This window comes from Glycine soja, chromosome 19 (assembly GCF_004193775.1).
Source record: "Glycine soja cultivar W05 chromosome 19, ASM419377v2, whole genome shotgun sequence".
Taxonomy (NCBI): Eukaryota; Viridiplantae; Streptophyta; class Magnoliopsida; order Fabales; family Fabaceae; genus Glycine; species Glycine soja.
In genome coordinates this window covers 90016-110790 of record NC_041020.1, presented here as the reverse complement: position 1 = coordinate 110790, position 20775 = coordinate 90016, and the positions used below count along the sequence as shown (strand labels likewise).

General features: G+C 34.9%; 4 protein-coding genes and 1 long non-coding RNA gene across 7 annotated transcripts; 2 read left to right on the top strand and 3 right to left on the bottom strand.

The window, feature by feature from the left end:
* Positions 1–217: 217 nt before the first annotated feature.
* LOC114399840 lies at positions 218–1185 on the bottom strand. Its single transcript, XM_028362059.1, has one exon. The coding sequence runs from the start codon at positions 1028–1030 to the stop codon at positions 428–430; it is 603 nt and encodes a 200-aa protein (XP_028217860.1). The 5' UTR covers positions 1031–1185; the 3' UTR covers positions 218–427.
* A 2397-nt stretch (positions 1186–3582) lies between these two features.
* LOC114400507 (elongation factor Ts, mitochondrial) lies at positions 3583–7061 on the bottom strand. 2 transcript variants are annotated; one of them, XM_028362981.1, is made up of 7 exons: positions 6421–7061; positions 6282–6347; positions 6003–6187; positions 5624–5749; positions 4234–4322; positions 3961–4010; positions 3583–3866 (listed from the first exon to the last, which is right to left on the bottom strand). In XM_028362981.1, the coding sequence occupies exons 1-6, from the start codon at positions 6956–6958 to the stop codon at positions 3968–3970; spliced, it is 1047 nt and encodes a 348-aa protein (XP_028218782.1). In that variant the 5' UTR covers positions 6959–7061; the 3' UTR covers positions 3583–3866; positions 3961–3967. The 2 variants fall into 2 exon arrangements, with proteins under 2 accessions (XP_028218782.1, XP_028218781.1); XM_028362980.1 differs by having other exon boundaries at positions 3583–4010.
* A 1088-nt stretch (positions 7062–8149) lies between these two features.
* On the top strand, positions 8150–10373 carry LOC114397962 (eukaryotic translation initiation factor 5-like). Its single transcript, XM_028360051.1, has 2 exons — positions 8150–8246; positions 8538–10373. The coding sequence occupies exon 2, from the start codon at positions 8833–8835 to the stop codon at positions 10165–10167; it is 1335 nt and encodes a 444-aa protein (XP_028215852.1). The 5' UTR covers positions 8150–8246; positions 8538–8832; the 3' UTR covers positions 10168–10373.
* Positions 10374–11123: 750 nt separating this feature from the next.
* LOC114398934 (50S ribosomal protein L22, chloroplastic-like) lies at positions 11124–13283 on the bottom strand. Its single transcript, XM_028361020.1, has 2 exons — positions 12977–13283; positions 11124–11748 (listed from the first exon to the last, which is right to left on the bottom strand). Exons 1-2 carry the CDS (start codon positions 13185–13187, stop codon positions 11363–11365), a joined length of 597 nt encoding a protein of 198 aa, XP_028216821.1. The 5' UTR covers positions 13188–13283; the 3' UTR covers positions 11124–11362.
* Positions 13284–13295: 12 nt separating this feature from the next.
* Positions 13296–15741, top strand: LOC114398936. Of its 2 annotated transcripts, XR_003663616.1 has the most exons (4): positions 13296–13609; positions 13744–13844; positions 15198–15257; positions 15337–15741. It is a non-coding gene; the product is annotated as an uncharacterized LOC114398936 (long non-coding RNA). The 2 variants fall into 2 exon arrangements; XR_003663615.1 differs by having other exon boundaries at positions 15198–15741.
* Positions 15742–20775: the final 5034 nt, after the last annotated feature.

Here is a 20775-nt window from a genome sequence, read left to right as displayed (position 1 = left end):
TTTGTATATAGAAAGACCCTTAATCATGCACATTAAGAAAAGAAAAGGCACAAATAAATCATTATTAATTTATTATTGTTTACGTAGGTCCATTAGTTTTACTTTTATTAACAACATGATGGGTGAATTCAGGTTTCAATACTATTAGACACCAGACCAGAACCAAAGGGACATTAATTAATTATAATATAAAATTTCGCTCTTAATTAATATATCCTAAGCGAAAATCTACAATTGGATTGATGACTTATGAAATCAAATGTAACAATTGAATATAGGAATAGCCTACTACATACATGTCTTGAATTAGTTCTAGTAATACATACAATTCCAATCCTAAAAATGATGTCGTGTACGTACGTAACTGGTAATTAAACATGGAAGCAGGGAATGAAGAATCACAAGAAAGCCATTCATGAATCATGAATCATGATCTTGAACACACATGAGGTTCTTCTGCTATGGTCTCAAGCAAAGGCTTCTTTGACCTGCTCATAGACAACCTATGCATGAACTCAGGGCTAGAAAACTCTAGAATGCCATCATCCAACTTGAACTTAGGCTCCTCTGATTCTTCTTTCTCTGGAACAACTCTGGTCACTTTTTTTGCTGTGAGTAACAAGGCACCCATGTCAGATGCTTTGACCAAAGAGTTAAGCCTCTTCATGGGAACCATCACATACACGTAGCCACACTCCAGCTCTTCATCTGCGTTCAGTGCACTAAACCTTCCTCCGATTTTTAGAGACCGAGTGTTCACCACAAAGAAGCTTGGCATCTCAAGCATCAGTTCTGCTGCTTTAACTCCTTCTTCCAACTTCTCAATCTCCCCACTCGGAAATATCACCTTTATGCCTCTCCAATGCAGCTTCCTGCTTCCTGCTGTTGATAGAGTGCAAGAAATGTAGTTCCCCATTTCAGATCGATCGAGGGTGAGTAATATATATGTGTTTTTGAGACTTTCAATGCATGAGATGGGATGAAGTGATCTACTTGAATATATACACCCACACACACAAGAGGGGTGCATATGTCAAAGTCATGTGAACAAGTCCAATAAGAAATTTCAGATTCAACGGTGCCAGTTAATTAAATACACACAAGGTTGACATTGTAATAGCTAGAGCCCGCGTTAGGATTAATGAAAAAGTACCAATGGTAAGCTTCTTTGCCATCTTTGTGTAGTTTGTTTGTGATAAATTTATTGCTTACTTATACTTTTACATTTAGACAAGCAAGCTTATGAATTATGATCTGTTGCTAAGACAATGTATGTACGTACGCGTGGAACCCAAATGCAATATTCCTTAATTATTATTATGCTCTTGACCACAAATTAATGCCATTATACCTGTGGTGCCTTCAGCACAAAATAAGGAAGGAAGGGACTTTGTTTATTGTATTTTTGGACGCAAAAGTTTAATTAGAATGCATGTGAAGCCACGGAATTGACATTTTCTAAAACACTATAGGAAGCTTTGCGTGACATTATTATTTGCGGTGACGGTGGCGATGATTGGTAGCAGCTCATAAGTCCTAATATTAATTCACGAGATGATTGGTTTCACACATTTCCAACTTTCCAATACATTCTTTTCTCCCATTATTATAGATTATACATATAAAAAGAAACAATTATATCATGATTGCAATGAATGAATAATAGAAGGAATATGCTTGCTTGCTTCTACGCTATAATATATATAATAGGACATGTTTTTCCATCTAATATACTAAAGGTGGTTTATTGGATGACATCGCATTCGCTGTCAATGGCAGGGAGGATCTATCAACTGATATATTCATGATCAGTTACACATGTTCCGTACACCATTGCTGTGATATTATTTCTTTGTTCTTCAGATTAGAAAGATTCCTTTTGCAATATGTTTCGCGTAAGTTTTGTGTACGTGATGATGGGAAATCTCATGTTGCCTTCTTAAGTATTCAATTATTTTGCTTTCAGCAGCGAGGGAATGTGATAGAGTATCAGCCCATGCCACCACCAATTTTTTAGGTTAAGCAATAATTTTCCTTGGCTCTGAATCTCATGTAACGTTAGCCATATCATTAGAAAAAAAACACATTACTTCTGTGCCAATATATTAGTCTTTCTCACGGAGTGCATAGTACAAATTTATGTAGTAAACGCATTATTTAAGCAATAACTATAAGATTAGTCTTTCCACGGAATGCATAGTACAAATTCATTACTTTTATCCCTATTTTGTGATGAGAAAAATCTAAATTAAAAAAAAAGCATGTATCACTTGGCAATCAATCAGATTAATAACATAATACTGCATATTAAAACATCACCACTTATTATTATTATTATTATTATTATTATTATTATTATTATTATTATTATTTATTATTATTATTATTATTATTATTATGGAAAAAAACACAACAGCAAATTTGTCTTTCACTAATCTTTACCTTATAAATTCCTCTACCCATCTGTTGCCAAATACTATTAGCACTTTCTTGTGGGATGCACTTTAGCTTCTCTTTCCACAAACCACGTGTCTATGCTCTTTCTACAAATCACGTGAAAAAAAGACAAAAATAGGAGTAGAAATGACTTTTTCTGTATAACTTAGAATGACTTTTTTACGGACGAAAGAACTGTCATTTAATTCCATCTGCACCCATTTGTTTTTGCCGTGCCAACCAAACATAGCATAAAGAAGTTTTACAAAAGCCTTAAAAAAAACATAACATATTAGCTATGAACTTCAAACACAATAAAAGCATGACACGCACATCCTCTTATTACAAAGAAACTTGAATAGAGTCTCTGACTTTTCTACACTTTTTTTTTCTTTCTTTTGTTATTCACACATCTTATGTTCCTTTAAACCATTCCCCCCAAAAGTCATTGGTTTAGCTCCATTTGGTTCATTTCTTTTTCTTTATCATCGTTAACAAGTGCATCAAGAACTCGTTGATGGATAGTCAAACTTTGCGCATGTAAGACTTTATAAATCCGATCCATGCCTATTTTCAATCCATTATTAATTTTGTTCTTACTTTTGCTTTGCCAGTGAACCACATTTTTAAACCCAAACTTTCTACTTCCTTTTCCCCAACACAATTATGTTTCTTGTAGTGACAAAATTCATATTCCTCTTAATCAGGTATAAACTATTTCTGTAAACTTACCTATTTTAACGAATTCTACCTATGAACTAACTCTTTGCTTCAATACTATGCTCGAGTCATACCAGGGTACTCATGAACCAATTTAATCTAATATACACTGTAAAAGTTAAATTAAAAGCCAAAATAAACAAAAAAACAAAACAAAAACATTAAAGTTTTTTTTATTGAATTAAATAATATTTCAAACCCAAATTTAAAAATTGATCAAATCCAAAATAAATTGAATTAAATCAGAAACTTTGAAATTGTTTCTTTGAAAAATAACAGTTACAAGAAAAGGATATCTCAGTCAGAACTATAGAATTTCCACCTTCAAGGTGGAGCATATTAATATGCAAACCTTACTTTGAAAATCAGTTTGACTCGTGAATTAAAATGCTTTAAAAGAATAATGTGATTAAAATTGAAAACATATACCATCAAGCAAACACAAACAAGGTTATGTCTTCTATTCGACAATTGTTTCGATAATTCCAAAGTATCAACTTATTTGTCAGCTTTGTAAAATTAAATTGAGAAACTTTGTGAACTCACAAAAGATATAAAACAAAACTTTAGTAATTTGAATGTGAAGCCTATGTGGTTCAACTATCAGGCGAGTGCGCCAGAACAAACTAATACAGTCGAACAGGGATCAGCTAGAACTCCATAGCCAAATTTTCAACTGAACCTGTACCTCATCTTCCACGGATGAATAACTGAACATACATGTTTAAATATCAGCTAGAGAGCAAAAGCCTTAAAAACAAAAGCTGAGCTCTCAGGGTTTCCTCCCTGAATACACAGAATCACCTTAAACTCAGGCAACCTGAGCAACAGTCTCAGATGTATCTGTTTCTTGCCTGAAAATTGTAGATGGTCAGTAAAATTGTTAAAATTAATCAAAAGTAAAATCAACTAAGTTATCAGACATAAAAAAAAAATTGATCCACAATTTTTTCTCATTTGTTATAGAGGACATAGGAGGGGATCAGTCATGGAATAGGAGGCTGCAAAGCTGAAAAGAAACTAAACTGATCACGAAGTTTCTAAGTTTGAAGACATCCAAAAAGGTACTGGTTTTACCTTGCAATTCCTTCCCCAACTTCCATTCTGAGAAAATCAACAACCCTCACAGATGAACCCACCTCCTTGGATAGATTATCCAGCACTGCCTGCAAAGATGAATGAAAGATAGTAAACAATCAATTATCAAACTAACATAGTGGCTCCATGGCTGGATGCTTCACAAAAGGTACACAGAATTATACACACACAAATAGAAAATACACATCTAAGGAGTATACACTTCATAATTCCACTATATATATCTTTAATGCTAATCAAAGGCACAAAATCTGGAAACCTATCATGAAATCCTACATCTGTGTTGTGGTCCTGGGATAAAGAATTGCTAGCACTCCACACAACAAAACACCTTCTTTGCTGGTTAGTGTCTGGAAGACATATTAAGGCCATCCTAGAGTTTTGAACCCTGAATGGATTTGAAGGCTAATGGCTACCCACATCCCACGGTACTATATAGCAAATTTGACTGGAAGAAAATTCCCAGATTCCCAGCAGCAAATATAGGTTTCTCATTTCCTATTTCTTATCCTTGAATCAGAAGTGAAGAAGACGTCATCATTTAATTTTTAAATGATTTGGATTAGGGGCATGTGGGCTATAAGCCTATATAGTAAGTTCAAATTTTTTAAAAAAACAAAATTAGGTTTCAACCATAATCCATGAAAGGAAATAGCATTCCAATTATGAGATGTGATAGGAACAGGTGGCCTATGGCATTTCCAGGAAAGACGACCAAACTCTTTGATGTGCATCCTCTCTTTCACCTGTTTCAGCTGTGAAGACATCATAATTGACACCTTACACCAAATTCTCAAGTTACAGCCACCTACCATTTGATGTGGGAGCTGTTTGCAGATTTCTGAATCTCTCACATATCTACCATGGTACTGAATAGTGAATACATTGGATGGCAGTGTAACATACAATACAGAAAACAAATCCTCACACTAATAAGTTTATATTAGTCCAGAAGTCCAGATACTCCTTAGCATATTTATTAAATTGTTTTATACTGACTGCCACAAAGCCAAAGTTGAGAATCTCATAATTCTTTCAGATAATTGTGAGAATCAAACAAAGGAGCCACTACTTATGTATATTGCAAACTTTGATGCAGCAAGCCACCTTTGATCCTGAATGAGACTCGGGTCTATAAAGCTTTGATAGACAATAAAACAAATAGGATATCCATAAGGGTTAATTTTTATCACTCAAAACAAGTAAATAAAGAGGGTGATGGATTATGAATAAACCAATGCAGGGGTAGAATTTTCATTTCTTTCATCAATCAAAACAATGACATTGATCAATAAATATAACCATCATAATTAAAATTCTCAAATAAATCATAAATGAATTCATTTCAATTCACAGAAACATAACATACCTTCACATTCATAGTATCATTCATAATAAACTTTTGGTCCATAAATACAACATCCTCAAAATACTTGCGGAGACGTCCTTCAACCATTTTCTCTATGGCCATCTTAGGCTTACCAGAGGCTTCTGCCTGAAATAATAAAACCACAACAGTGTTGAATGTTTTTGTTTGGTTTCTATAATATGGTAAAGAAAGCAGAACTTCAGCATGCCAACTATATGAGATAGCAGATTGCATTTGCCGAACAAAGTTTTCTTCAATTCTGAATGTTTTTAAGTGCTAGTAAAAAGTGGTTTATCAACAAGTCGAATCGGTCTTAAGTAGGTCAATCCTAAACTCTTATTCTATTCATCAAGACATGTGTAAAGAAAAGAGAAAATACCTGAGATTTAAGAATTTCGCGCTCATTTTCTAAGGCATCTGAAGGTACAAGTTCCTTAGTTAAAAACAATGGCTTTGCTGCGACTACATGCATAGCCAATTCGGATCCAACACGTTGAAGAGCTTGGAGTTGAGTTTGACCATCGTCCACTTGAAGAGACAAAATTCCAGCAATGCGACCCAAACCTAATAAAAAAAAAAAAAAAAAAATAGGAGGAGGGAGTGAGGATTCAAAGTAAGTAAGAAGAGGATTGAATCAAGTAAAGAAGAGGAAAAGAACCTGGTTGGGGGCTGGTATGAAGATATGTAGAAATGAAGCCATTGGGTGATGCAGGAATGACGTAACCTGGAGATATAAATAGAAGGATGGTTCAGTGGTTAAGAAAGAAAGAGAAAAAGAAAAGGAATGAGGAAACAACCTCTTCGAAGCCTGACATTCTCCCCCATCATGGCGGCGAGCTCAGTGATTGCGTTGTGAACAGTTGTTTGGCCGTTGAACTTAGGATGGTCGAGATTGAATGGCATGTCCTGAAGGGATTGAGGTCCAAGATGAAAGGAAGAAGAAGAAGAAGAAGAAGAATCGAGCGACAGAGACAAAGCTTGGTTGGCTAAACGCAAAGCGAGGTGCTGAAAGATGTCGTTTCGGGCAACGAAGTCGGTCTCGCAGTTGAGCTCGATGAGAGCGAGTTTGGTGGGGGATTGGGCGAGAGCGAGGAGGCCTTGGGAGGCAGTTCGAGAGGATTTCTTGGACGCCAAAACTTTGCCTCTTTTCCTCAGTTCCTTCTGAGCTTCCTCTATGTCCCAATTCGAATCCACCAGAGCCGCTTTCACGTCCTTCATAGCTGCGCTTGTTCTCTCTCTCAGCTGCTTTATCAGATTCACCTTCTCTGACGCTGAATTCGAACAATAGTGCCTTATGGATACACAAACGCGTTTCGCGCCTCCGTAAAAAGCCATAGATAGCGTTTCCTAGATGTGTATCGGACTCTCAGCAGAACACACACTAGGGCTTTTCCACCTTCCTCTTCCTCTCTCTCTTTGTCTCTTGCTTTTACAAAACAAATTTCTTAATTGTCAAATTTAAAGTTTTATTCCTAATTTTTTATATTCTATAATTTTGAAATAGAAACTAAATATCTCTAACATATTACATTCAAGCCTTTTTTTCTTCTTCTTCTTCTCAAATTTTACCAATGCAGAACACTTTAAAGAAATACAAAATGTCCAAATATAAGTACTTTTAATTCATGTTTGCAACTTAAGCATACACAAGAAAAAGAAAATACAAAATAGACATTTTTCATATATAAATGAAAAAAGTAAAAAATAAAAATAAATATAAGTCACCATTTATATTTGGAGTACGTTTATCAGTACATGGATGGGATTCTAAAGAAACAACAAAACGACATATTTTTTTTTATTTTGAAATTAAGAGAGTTATATGATATGATATATATAAAAATAAACAAAAGTTTATAACAGTAAATTTATGCCAATATATCATTTTATTTATTTTATTTCACATGATAACTCAATTAAATAATATTTATTTGAAATGAAAATTTTACCTCCCAAAATGTCCAAATATATCCTTATAGAAATAATTGTAATATTAGTGTATGCTAGTCTAAGTGACAAAAAATTGATTTTTCATTTTAGGTTAAAGTATTTAAACAGGAAGGAAATAGACTATCAAAGTGCCTTGTCAATAAAAACAAAAAAGATTTAGGCATAGAATTAAGGTTTAAAATGGGGATTGGGCCATTAAAAAATACCCGGAAATTAGGCTTAAAAATGTAATTTTAAAATCAAAATATTACCCGACTTTTGCCTTATTCTTAAGTGAGAGGTTGAGAAGTTGTTATAACTTATAAATTTCTTTGACCACATCCTAGTTGGTATCTCCTGAATTGTCTCAATCGAAACTAGAATGTTGTTTAAATTCGGTTCAAAATTGAGCTACAATCATAGTATTTCAAAGAAGAAAAGAATAGACTGAACAATAAAAACAAAAAAAAATTATTATATTCAATGATTAATTAAAAACTATTTAGTTGTGTAAAAAAAAAAAACTTTTTGATTAAAATATTATGAAAATATACTAAACCAAGAATCCCAAATGCAGGGGTAATTTTGCTGAAAAGATTTAAATGTAGCATTGCATTGCCGGTTATGCCCCGGAAAGGCATATATAATGATTTGAACATTAGATTTGAGCCGCGGCGCACCATCGCATCGTAAGGTTTTCTTCTTCCTCTCCCTAGCTTCAATCAATTGCTTCTTGCTTTCCTTTCCTATTCTCATTCGTTATAATAATAACTACATTTCTTGTGTCTAAAATCAATAATCTGGATTGCTATTTCCTATAAATCAACCTTTGTTTGCTTTTACTATTATTAATCTGTTTCGACGATCTATACCATTTCTACGTCTTCACGAAACATGCATCGTATATATATATATTTGTGTATTGCTTTGAAATTGTTCCCTTCTGAAGACTTAATACCATGCGTGTTCTCTGTTTTTGATTTAGGATGCCTGCAAGTGCTGCTGTAGCAGATTCCAAGGTGAAAGGTTCACGTTGAACTTTCTTTCATGTTTGAACGGGCTATTATCCATTTGGGAGCAATTGAGTTGCTTAGAGAGTGTTTTTCTTCTTCTAGAAAAAAGAACAGGCCCTTGCCTACAAGACCCACCTGTATGCACTGCCTGGAATACACCAACCTTTGTTGTTGTTCTTGACAACCTTCGCTACATTTGCTTCCCAAGCCAAAGGCGTCTGTTGTGATTTTTCTGTCTTTGGAACTTTTCTTGTTCAAGTCGTCATCATGGCCTTGCAGAACATTGGTGCTGGAAATAGTGATGATGCCTTCTATCGGTATAAGATGCCTAAAATGATTACCAAGATCGAGGGTAGAGGAAATGGCATCAAAACAAATATTGTCAACATGGTTGACATTGCCAAGGCATTGGCAAGGCCACCCTCTTACACAACCAAGTACTTTGGTTGTGAACTTGGGGCCCAGTCTAAGTTTGATGAGAAAGTTGGGACTTCTCATGTTAATGGGGCACATGACACCCCAAAACTTGCTGGTCTTCTTGAGATCTTTATCAAGAAATATGTCCAGTGTTATGGTTGTGGAAACCCTGAAACTGAGATATTGATTACTAAGAACCAAATGATCCAGCTGAAATGCGCTGCTTGTGGTTTTGTGTCAGATGTGGATATGAGAGACAAGCTGACTAGCTTTATTATAAAAAACCCTCCTGAAACAAAGAAAGGATCCAAAGACAAGAAGGCCATGAGGAGAGCCGAGAAGGAGAGACTGAAGGAAGGTGCAGCAGCTGATGAGGAACAAAAGAAAATGAAGAAAGAGACTAAGAAGAAAAGCTTATCTTCCACTTCCAAGGATGAGACCACAAAGTCAAACTCTACAAAGAAGAAAGCCAGTGGCTCTGATGAAGATTGTCGATCTCCAGATCACAGTCAAGTTGATGATGAGAAAGAAGAGGCACCTGATGAAGATGATGATGGTGAAGTACAATGGCTAACAGATACGTCATTAGAGGCTGCTCGGCAACGTATCCAAGAGCAGCTAAGTGCCGTAACAGCTGATATGGTCATGCTCTCCACAGATGAGCCAGAGAAGAAGGAAACAGCATCAAGTAAGAAAAGTGATGGTTCTGAAAATGGTAACACGATGCACTACAAGAAACTGGTTGGAGAAGTGAAAGCAATCTTGAACAAAGGTGTTGTGGCAAGTGAATTGCAGTCCCAAATGGAAGCAATTCCATCACCAGCTCAAGAAAAGATCAGTGCTCTGATTGAGGCCTTATTTGAGGGCATTGAGAAAGGGTTTGCAAAAGAGGTGGTCAAGAAGAAGCGCTACTTTGATGCTGCAGTTTCCATGGGGGAGGGATCACATTTGCTATTGCTTCGTGCAATTGAGGCTTTCTGTCTAAAGTCCACTTCCAATGCTTTGAAGGAAATTGCCATTGTTTTGAAGGCACTGTATGATGCTGATCTGTTGGAGGAAGAGCACATAGTGCAGTGGTATCAAGAAGGGCTTAAGGGTGACAACAAGCACTCTCAGATATGGAAGAATACCAAACCTTTGATTGAATGGCTTCAAAGTGCAGAATCAGAAACAGAGGAAGAATAATGTGCACGAATAGTCTTTCATTTCAGTTTTCTTTAATTGTCTTTTATTTCCATTAAAGAGTAGCTGTAGTTGGCCCATTACGTTCTGTTGCTGAGCTTTGTTCCGTGTGCTTGTTTTTGTCTGGATTTGAGTAACATTACGAGCCTTTTGTGCTGTCATCGTATTTTATTTTCGTTGCCCATGGAGTATGGATTCAATTTCTGTTCTATCTATCCTTGCAGAAGTCTTTTAGGCCAATTTCAGAATACTTTGAGAAAACCATGGACAGTAGGGAAAGCTAAGCAATCTAGAGATTTGGATTATTTTATTTTATATTTAAAATAATTAATAATTAATGTTTTTTGAGAAGAGCATTTCATATTAAAGAAAAAAACCCGCAAAAGTATGCAAAACCAAACATATACTTAAGAAAATTTATATTTTGATTAATTTATTGTGTTCAAAGTACCTTATGATTGAGATTTAGGTAGAATTTTTTTCCAAAAAGGTGATTTTTTTTCTTCTTCATATTATGATGCATGTGTAATATCTAGTTGAGCGAGTCTAAAAAGAAACTTATTGAGTGACGCGAGTAATTTTTCTAACAGAAAAGAAAGCAGCAATCTAAATCTTTATCTTGCTCCTTCAGCTAATCCTCATTGCGAAGCAGGAGATTGAGCATACTTTGTTATTACAAGCACGGTGCAAAACAAATGTCACGACGAAGGGAGAATGTTCACCACCCTACTACCACAATATATTACCCTTCACTATAGGGATGATAATGAGACGAAAGCACAAGAAATAAAAACATGAAAATTTTGCTATTGAAATACAATGATTACAGTTATAGTTGTAAAAAATACAGCACTTGCATATTTAATTTATTCAAAATGTATAATAAACCTTGTTTGGTATAATAAGTAATACAATACCAAAAGATAGAACTAATATTAGCAACTCAAAGAATTGTTTGCTTACGTGCTAATTGCTATATATATGGTAAGTATTACTGATGTTACAAATTTTCTTTCAAATTTCAATCCAAAATCATTTCATATTCAGGACTAATTAAATTGAACATTTAAACAGTTCTTACATGGACGTAAACAATTAGCATGTTCATTACTCCTCTATAATGTCGAAATGCAGAAATTTTCATGTTATGGGTGAAGGGAATTCATAATAAGGCATACATTTTGCCTCAAAAATTGGATTAAGCAGGCTTTGCTTCCTCGACGGACTCACTAGGTAAGCCTTTTACCGTGATGGTTATATGACAAGTGCGCTTTTTAATTGGATGGGCACGCCCTCGAGCTACAGGTTTTACCCTTTTCATTGTTTTCCCTTCATTAACCTCTGCTTTACTGATAACTAAACTTCCTTTGCTTAAACCCAGATTATTGCTAGCATTTGCTCCAGCCGAAAACACTATTTTGAGAATGGCTTCACAGGCTCGATAAGGCATGAGTTCTAATACCATTAGTGTTTCATCATATTTACTTCCACGAATCTGATCAATCACTCTTCGAGCTTTATTAGCAGACATACGAATATTTCTCCCCACAGCATAGGCTTCCACGTACTTGTTGCTCTCCTGTTCTGCACCATTGAATTTAAATATCTGTTACATGTTTTCCCAATATATTCTAAGTGGCAGATCTCTGACTAGATTAAGATCTATACATGATGGAATAGTAATTAAAGTAACACCTGAACCCGTATAATGTAAAGCTAAAAAGTTGAGTGCCTAAAATATCTAATTTGAGCCTTTTGTTTTGTGATAGAGTGAGACTCAGAAAGACCTCATACTCATAGACTCATAGTCACTCTCACATCTACTTTCCATTTCACACACAAACAAATAGGCAGAACTTTCACCCTTTAATTGAAAGACATGTACATGCATTAATAGTGGTATGCTATATATATGCCTCAACCAATTAATTGAATATACAGTAATTTTCTTTATCCTACACAAGGACTAAAGACATTGCCGCTAAGTTTGTACTGGAAACAGTATCAAGAAGAAAGTGAATAAAAAGAAAAGACATAAAAGCACTAGACGATAGACATGGTTAATGTGCTCCATGGATAACTAATGCGCATGTTAGAAGCCCTCTTAGAACTGCATCCACCACTAACTCAAAACATTAACCAGCCAAAGGAATTGGGAATTCACAATATAATACTGAACATAACCATATTCACAACTTGACCGACACTTTTGTCAGCCTAAATACCCGAGTAACAACATGAATGAAGACACAGAATGTGAAGGAAAAGGCCATTTTGATTCCCTTCTCACTTTTTTATTTTAAAAACTGTTTTCTAGAACAATTCCACACTACTCAACAATCAATTTTTCATCCAAAACCTATTTAAGTATTGAAAATTATTTCCAGAACAAAAAAAAAACAACAGAAACAGCAGGCCACACTCTGTTATTTAGTTGCATTTTGAAAACAAAATTGAAAGACAGCCTAAGTGAAAGGTTATCTCATCCAGGCTCTAGAAATACTGGGTTGCAATAAAGCATTTGAGAAGGATTGATTTTCACACAAAGCAAAGAATTTGGAAAGAAACTATACCAAAAGTACATGAGATGAGTGGTGTTCCTTTGTAAATTTGTTTAGATTAAATATCTTAAGAAGAAGCAATTGTTTTATCAGTAAATGCAGGGAATATAAAAGTGTATGCAAGTTAGTTAATTGTGGGTTGATAGGAAGAATAGAATGGCTGTTTGTTGAAACAAGAAAAAGGGACAGAAATGAAGTTAAAAGTATGAAAAAAAAAGTTAGGGTTGAGAAAAGAGATGGGAAGTGCGTACCAGCAAACTGTGCAGCGTGAAAGCGACAAGCGAGAGTGTCGTGGTTGAGGTGGGAAGTGTTAGGTTTGATGGAAATGAGGGTTTTGTCGTTGAAAGGGGAGCAGCGAATTCCAACGGAGGTGAATTTGAAGGGGAGGAATTGGTGAGGAGCAACAGTTAATGCTAATGGTAGATTCTCGTGAACACGAAGGACAGGACGGTTAACTGCCATTGCAATTCGCAACACACCACTCTCTCTGCGGATAAGATAAAGGGAAGGAAGAGAGGAGTATCAACTTTCTTTTATTTTTTCACCCACACCCTCCTCCCCTTAATCAAATTTGAATAATTTTTTGTAACAATTAAATTATTTTTTCAAAATAAATAATAATTTATTATTTAGTTACTTTCTTGTCTAATTTAAAATCTCTCCAACCAATGTCAATACATTACCTACCAACTTTGTACATATTCCATCATTGGGTCAGTGACTCACTTTCTTGTTTAGGGGTTTGGATCTGTTCTCCTCTAACCATAACTGTCAACTTGTTTGGTGAAACTTATAAGGCAGTTACTTCTTTTTCCCCCTGCTTCTGACAAAACTTTAGATTTCTATGTAGGCACCTGATTTGCTTGAGCTCCTGTTTCATAAAGGTATGATTCTTCTATTTTTGTCGTGCTATCCTATGTACCTTTCTCTTGGTGCTGTACTAAGCTATTCTTATTCGGACATTTTAAACGAAAGTGTTCTTTACTGAATGAGTTACTATCTTTATTTGACAAAGCAGGATCTAAACTTCTGATTGGGGAACTTCCTTCTATACTTGATGGATCAGCAATAGTAAAGGCTCAACCTCAAGATGACTCTAAGGCTACATTGGCTCCCAAGGTATGTGATTGTGAGCCTTGATTATGTTACTAGGAAGCAGAAATGGAAAAACATTTCCTATTGATATTAGTTTAACATATATCAGATCCTCCAAATTTTTTGTCTGATGCTATTTGCTAGACTGGTTAAAGTTTATATTGCATATACTTATACAAATCTATTATTGTATTTCTGGCAACAAATTGATGCAAGTCAGTAACATAAGTTCCCTTCTAATAATAATCAAAAGAGCACAGATGAGAGGCCACCAGCTCAACTTTATACTATAATAAATTCAAGGGCTCTAGCAAAAAGACACCCTTGAAGATATGGTATTCTGTATTCCTCTTTACACCATACAATACACATTGCCTTAATTTTAGCCTCCATATTCCTCACAAAACTCATACATGAGAATTCTCAAAAGTGGCAGGACACATCTAGTGAACCCTAACGAATGATTAGTAAGTAAATTCATGCTAGGGTGCAGGGACTCCTGGCCTTAAAAAAAAAAAAAAAAAAAAAAAAGAAAGCTTCACAAAGCAAAAAAATAAGTGGCCTACTGTTTCTGGTCACATTTGGTCATAACACACGTTAGGTAAAAGAGCTGTCACTAGGTCTACATCTACAAATTGTCATTTGCATTGATCCTATTGTGTAGTGTGTACCACCGTCCAAATGAAAGACTTGACCTTCCAGGTTGTTTTGGAGAGCTTTGGTGATTAAGAAAATGAGTTAGAGATCAAAAACAAGGCACAAGACAGACCAGAAGAATACAAACCACCAAATTGCATCTTATTGGAAGGAGAGATGAGTAAAACTGAGTCATGGACTTGTTTTTCTATCACTCAGTTTGTGCGAAGAGAGTATAAACTTTTTTTATGGGTAAATTATGCTTAGGATGTAGATGACAGAGGTGACCATGAAACACTTAAATGAATACTACTCACTTTCCTTCCAAAATGGAATATGTGAACCTTCACCCAACTCAAGAAGCCTGTAGCCTATAAGAAGTATTTCCCTGTGAAATAATCTTCTAGGGTGTCTGCATCAATTGCAGATATTTAATTGTTTTCTTTTTCTCATGTCTTATAGCTTTCTAGGCTAGGAGCTCCTGTTGATCAGAAATAGGGTTTCATGCTATTTATTTTTACGTGATTTCATTAAACAGTTAGCTGCAGTTCAGTTAAAAACTTGTGAATGTCAAATATTGAATTGGGGGAGAAATTGTGTTATGTGTCTTTCTGTTCAGTGCAGTAAATATCCTGTTATTCATAGAAAGAAAAAGAAAATACTCAAGTAAATACAGTTGGTAAAAGATCTTTCTTACAAGGAGTTGCTCAACTCATATTTTTGTTTTGCTACTTTATGCAGATAAATCCAGATGAATCATGGCTATCCTTTGATCAAGAAGCATCTGTTCTACACAATAAGGTAAACTTCATGATCTTATCTGAACTGCACTGTTGTGACATGAAACAATTTTAGGTTCGTGCCTTTTCTGGGTGGCCAGGAACTAGAGCAAGAGTGTTAGTGGTTGAGAAAAATGGTCAGCAGAAAACTTGGGAGATTAAAATTATAGCCTCGTGAGTTTGCAGTCATGAAAGTGTGCAGTTCGATGAAGCAGATGACATTGCATTTGTTGAGGGTGCGTTGGTGTTTCCATGTGGAAGGGGCACCACACTTGAGAAAGAAAACAAAGAGCAGGTTTCAGACACAAAGAAGACCAACGTATATTAAGAAAACCAACAGAGAACTACTCCCAAAGTTGATATTCTAAACTGCTGAATTTGTTTTTATTTTTTGGTAGCTCTTGCTTATTCTTATATAGGTTTCATTCTTTAGTTTCAGCTAATTTCAAAGTTATGGCTAGTGACTTCCAGTGCAGAGATCTTGTTAAACAGTTGTTTTCTCATTTCCCCTCAAACAATTCTTTTTTGGAACTAATTTATCAATCAGATTTTTGGTTTTCTGTTTCTAGATTCGTTTCAAAACTATTTATTTAGACAACAATTTGGGAGAATTAAAAGAAAAAATTGCCTCCCTGTTAGAGATGGAAATTGGAGACAAATGAATAGATTGTTTCATGTTAATTTCAAAATTATATTTGGTTAGAAGGAGCTTTTTTTACTACGGAAGTTGTTCATTTGCTTTTAAAAAGTAATAGGTAAACAATAATTTAAAGCCAAAAACAATCATTTGCTTTTGAAATTTATTACTGTAGTATGTTCCCTTAATCTGAAGCTGCTACTTAATTCATATCTTTTACTGAAAATCACTATTTAATATAGTTCATGCATGAGCCTCCATAAAAATTGGGAGATTCCCGTGCCTCTTGTTCTCCTTTTGTCCAAGCACTCTTTGAAATTCTCTAACTGTCTTGCATCTTAAAACTAATATCAAATATAATATTTATGAAAACAAATGGTGTTGGATGAAGAGGCAATGTCTTTGGGGATCCAAATTGTTTATGCGCACTTTATTCAAAGAGCATTTTGTACTTTGAAAATACAAAATTTCTGAGTTTGTAATTATATAAAAAAATTTATAATACAATCAAGCAAGTGGAAATTGCTTGCTTTCTGAGTTACTGTTAACAAGTGTTTTTCTTTATAACAAAAGGAATAAGCATTGAGGAAGCACTTGCTTTTCAGTCTTCAATCTAAACAAGAACACTTCTTTTACACAAATTTAGCATAGGTATGAGAGACCAGTATTCTTGCAAATCAAGTATGCCTTTCTGAATTAAGTGATGTTGTAACACTCAGGTATTAGAAGTTCAGCTTCCTGGGAAAAAGGTAGTAAACTCAGCTGCTTTCTGGAATGGACTGCGGGGGCAGAAGCTGAAGAAATTGTGAGAGGTGGTTTATCAAATAGAAAGCCATATTTTAAATTATTTTTTGGCTGTTCAGAAAATCCATTTTTTTGTTTTGATTTGATTCAAATTTTTATTTTCTTCTTTCACTTTATATGATTTATGCTTCTTTTTTCTGGACAAATTTTATATGATTTATGTATAACTATCAACCTTTGCAATTCTCTGTAAAAGGGCTTCTCAAACATGGACACTTTTTTTTTTATATATATTTTGCATCGTTTATTAACACCATGTATGTGATTCCCAGATAGATTGATAAGTTACTTGCTCCAGTGAACGAAGTTACTGAAGTGATCTCACTGAAATTATAATGTTCATTGCTCAATGCCTAATTGCATATAAAAAGGTCGCATAAGGGCAAATCTTCGCTCATTTAATCCAATCTAACATGAAGTGCTTGAATGGGGGAGCGAGAGAGGATTTAAAACCATCACACGATACTTTATGCTCGTACTTCACAGTGAACCATATAGTATGGGTTTTGTATAATATATTTGCACATGCCAATATGAAGCACCGGCATGGATACGGACACGGACACGTGGACACCTGTAATGTCCAAAATATAGAACGTAGTACGGGTGTCGTGTTGGTGTCAAACACTGACACAGACACGTGTCGGACACCGGACACGGCAAGAGACTGGAGTGTCCATGCTTCATAACATGCCATCAGCACCTGCTGAGCTTAACTCAGCTACCACCAGCAAAGAGATGTCTACTTCATTTGTTACCTTATACGTCCCTGTTCAGTCATTGCTTTACTCAGAACAAATAGGTTTCAGCATTTTTTTTTTCCTTTGTCTAGACTGATGGGAAGCCCATGACGGATGCGGGAGTTTAGGGAGCTCCTTGTTTTAAGGAGCACTAGTATACACAAGTTTTGAATTCAAATTCGGTATTGATGCTAGCGAGTGGCAACAAACATTTGTTCAAAACATTGAATAATTAAACATTATCAATCCTAATACAATCTACACATCGGCCGTAAATAAAAATAAAGAACAATATATAATTGTAATAGTGAAACCTTCAATAAATATTCAATACAGAGTTGTACTTTTACCTCCTCAAAGGTCCTATAGAAGTCATTAAACAAATAAAAGATGAAATACTTCATAAAAGGCCTTTACTATGAAACTCTAAATGTAAATGTAATATAATACCGTAAAAAATACTACTATAAAGTTTCAGGAATTGTGTGTTGAATCCACACACAAACTGATTTTATATTTACATTCTTCCAAGCAAATTCTCCAATGAATATCTCAGAATAGACTGACAATAAGAATATAGGCTCACCATTGCTTCACTTCCCATATGCTGCCTGTCTATAAAAAATCATTTTAAGATTGACCCTCTAATGTCTGCACATCAACGAGCATGTGTTCCAAAGCAAGATCATTAACTCTTTAAAAATCAACTTCTGCTGGTAGCTGAACATGAGGACAGTAATGCGATAAATGAAAGCCAAGCACAAAATGCATAAAGAATGCATATATGACTTGTATGTCTTCAAGATGCCTTAATTCATAGTAGTCTCCTCATCAGAAGAAGCCTTCAGGCAAAGCTCAGGAATGGGCTGACGAAACAAGTTATAATGTACATAGTTTTTTCTACATAAGACAAATTTTAGCTCGATCTGTAGTACTAATAAATCATCAAACTTTTATCATAGAGTAATCGATCTTATGCCTTATTTTTTATCATTAAAATATAGTATTTAATTGTCTTAGACCTAACAAAGATTTATGGTCAAGGTACCTTCCTTACGTCATGATCCTATTCACTATAGTGACAATGTGAAGAAAAACATAGTTGTTAGTGCCTGTGGGTATCTCATTAACAAAGTTTTTTGGAGTGACATCAATAGAAGGATCATGGTGATAGCAATTCAGCAACAGAACACAGGCCACATTGCAGAAGCTACTAAGAGGCCAAGAAGAGTGAGTAAGAAGCCCACTTACTTGCAGGCCTTCATTTGAGTTCCAATTGCGCCAAGGCTCCAAGTGCTTGTAGAATCTTCCTGAGTTTGTTACAGCATTCCACTAGTTTGTTGGTAGTGATAATTCTGTTACAGCAATTTGAATTTCTGTTAGCTATAGTAGTATAAATATGTAAAAGAAGTGGAATGAAAAAAAAAATTGAGAACAATTACCTCAGTTAGCTTCCCTTAGTTCCTTAGCTGTAGCAGTAGAATAGAATAGTTGAGAATAGTTGTTCGTATCACATGGCTAGGTGTAATGATTTCTTGTGCAAACAGGAATTCAAATTCAAATAAGTTCACATCTTGTGATACAAAGAAGTCATTGGTTTCCAATTAATACAATTTCCATCCTTGGCATGTGACCTCTGCTATTGTTCCATTTCAGATTGATTGTGTGCATAACACAACGACCTAAAGACCCTGAAGTTGGTATGAAGGCAATTGCCAATGAAGAATTTTATAGGTGTCTTCCCATTCAAATTAGTAGATCGAGTACGATGATCAAATAGCCAATTGTTGGAACACAAATCCAAAATGTGCCTATGTATAGTATAGGTTCTTGAAACAACATCCTGCATAGTAGGTTTGGAAAACCGTGTCATGTTCAAGAAAATAGTTCTTTGTGCATGTGAACTCCATTTCATTGTCACTTGTTTGTAACACTGCCCCTCAACCATGGAAAAGAAATTTAATTTGTAATATGCGTGACACTTTTTTTCTTATCAACGAGTAGATATATCCAAATGACATGAGAAAAGTCATCCACTATTATTGAAAAGTATGGTGTGGTTACCCAACAAAATCCCCTTGAACAATGTGGCTGCCTCCCTCTGATAGATAGGCTTTTTTTTTTTCTCTTCATTCTTCAATCATATTTATCTTTTTGCAATTACAGCAAACTTACATAAGTCATAATCATATCGGGACTGAGTTGCAATTTCAGAAAGTTTGAAAATTGTCTACTCTACCAGTTAAGGTCACACATCCCATCCGTTTATTTTATCTAATGGTCTACGTTTTGTGTTGTTCCGTACTTCATATCATTCGTTAATTATATACCTTATATATATCCATCTCCACAAACAACTCAACAAAAAGTTTTGATCGTGCTCATTATTTTTGTATTTCTGATGGGTCTAAAGAAGAGCAACTTTACACTTTCGGTAGGCAACAAACAATAACAAATTATTGAGCCCTTGCATTGGGATTGGGATTGAATCGATAATCATTAATCAACATTATGCTTGCGGAAAGTATTAAATCATATTCCATGGTTGCTTCTCCTTCAACTTAATCGGTCCCGCCGTAGCGCCGCTCTTGTTTTTTATTTCGACTTAATTAATACATCTTATAACCATATCTTATCTCTTTCGGAGTAGAATAATGCCCATATTGGGCCATGTACAATAGTAACTAATATATAGTACTAGTATTTATTTTTTTATTTATAAGAATTAAACACAATACAGAAAAGTTTACTGAGTTAGATCTTTCTGGTATAGTATATTAGCATTTATGTTTCATTTTCTAACCAAGTTTTGCAAACCTTTTTAACAGAGTGGGAACCAATAAAAAATAAAATATGAACCAAACTGAAGACATCAATTAATTACTAGTTACTAGTAGACAATAATTGAAATCATAACCCATATTATGTGAATTAATGGTTTATTAATTAGCACTTCCGTTCAGATCTAACTATATTCATAAGACCCCATGTAGTTAGCTAGTTTTCAATGGTATCTCATCGTGTTCGCAGTTTGTTCACTCGAGTAAATAGCTTTACAAGCAGTAGTTATACGAGTTTTTGTGACTTCCCTCAAGTATTTTCTCATTTTTGGTGTACAATGGTGACAATAAATATCAGACCTAAGATCTCATGCATAGTTACATACTACGCAAGTACGCAACCCCTCTAGCTCTGGAAACTAGGATGCTAACGCCATGCGTGTTACTAGCATTTGAGGTTGGAAGTCTATAAATATCTGAGAGTATATTTGTGTACACATATTTATGTTTAATAAAATTTTAAAATTCTTAAGTATTTGTTCATACTTCATATCCTATCAATATTAAGCTAAATATTTT

What these genes read in the sequence shown, in the direction of transcription:
- LOC114399840 (XM_028362059.1), bottom strand. Translation starts at nt 1,030, where the DNA reads ATGCACCCCTCTTGTGTGTGTGGGTGTATATATTCAAGTAGATCACTT.
- LOC114400507 (XM_028362980.1), bottom strand. Translation starts at nt 6,958, where the DNA reads ATGGCTTTTTACGGAGGCGCGAAACGCGTTTGTGTATCCATAAGGCAC. An exon ending in TCATACCAGCCCCCAACCAG is followed by an intron (nt 6,188 to 6,281) that starts GTTCTTTTCCTC and finishes TTTTTTTATTAG; the next exon opens with GTTTGGGTCGCATTGCTGGA. An exon ending in ATGATACTATGAATGTGAAG is followed by an intron (nt 4,323 to 5,623) that starts GTATGTTATGTT and finishes TCATCTTTGCAG; the next exon opens with GCAGTGCTGGATAATCTATC.
- LOC114397962 (XM_028360051.1), top strand. Translation starts at nt 8,833, where the DNA reads ATGGCCTTGCAGAACATTGGTGCTGGAAATAGTGATGATGCCTTCTAT.
- LOC114398934 (XM_028361020.1), bottom strand. Translation starts at nt 13,187, where the DNA reads ATGGCAGTTAACCGTCCTGTCCTTCGTGTTCACGAGAATCTACCATTA. An exon ending in TCACGCTGCACAGTTTGCTG is followed by an intron (nt 11,749 to 12,976) that starts GTACGCACTTCC and finishes TCAATGGTGCAG; the next exon opens with AACAGGAGAGCAACAAGTAC.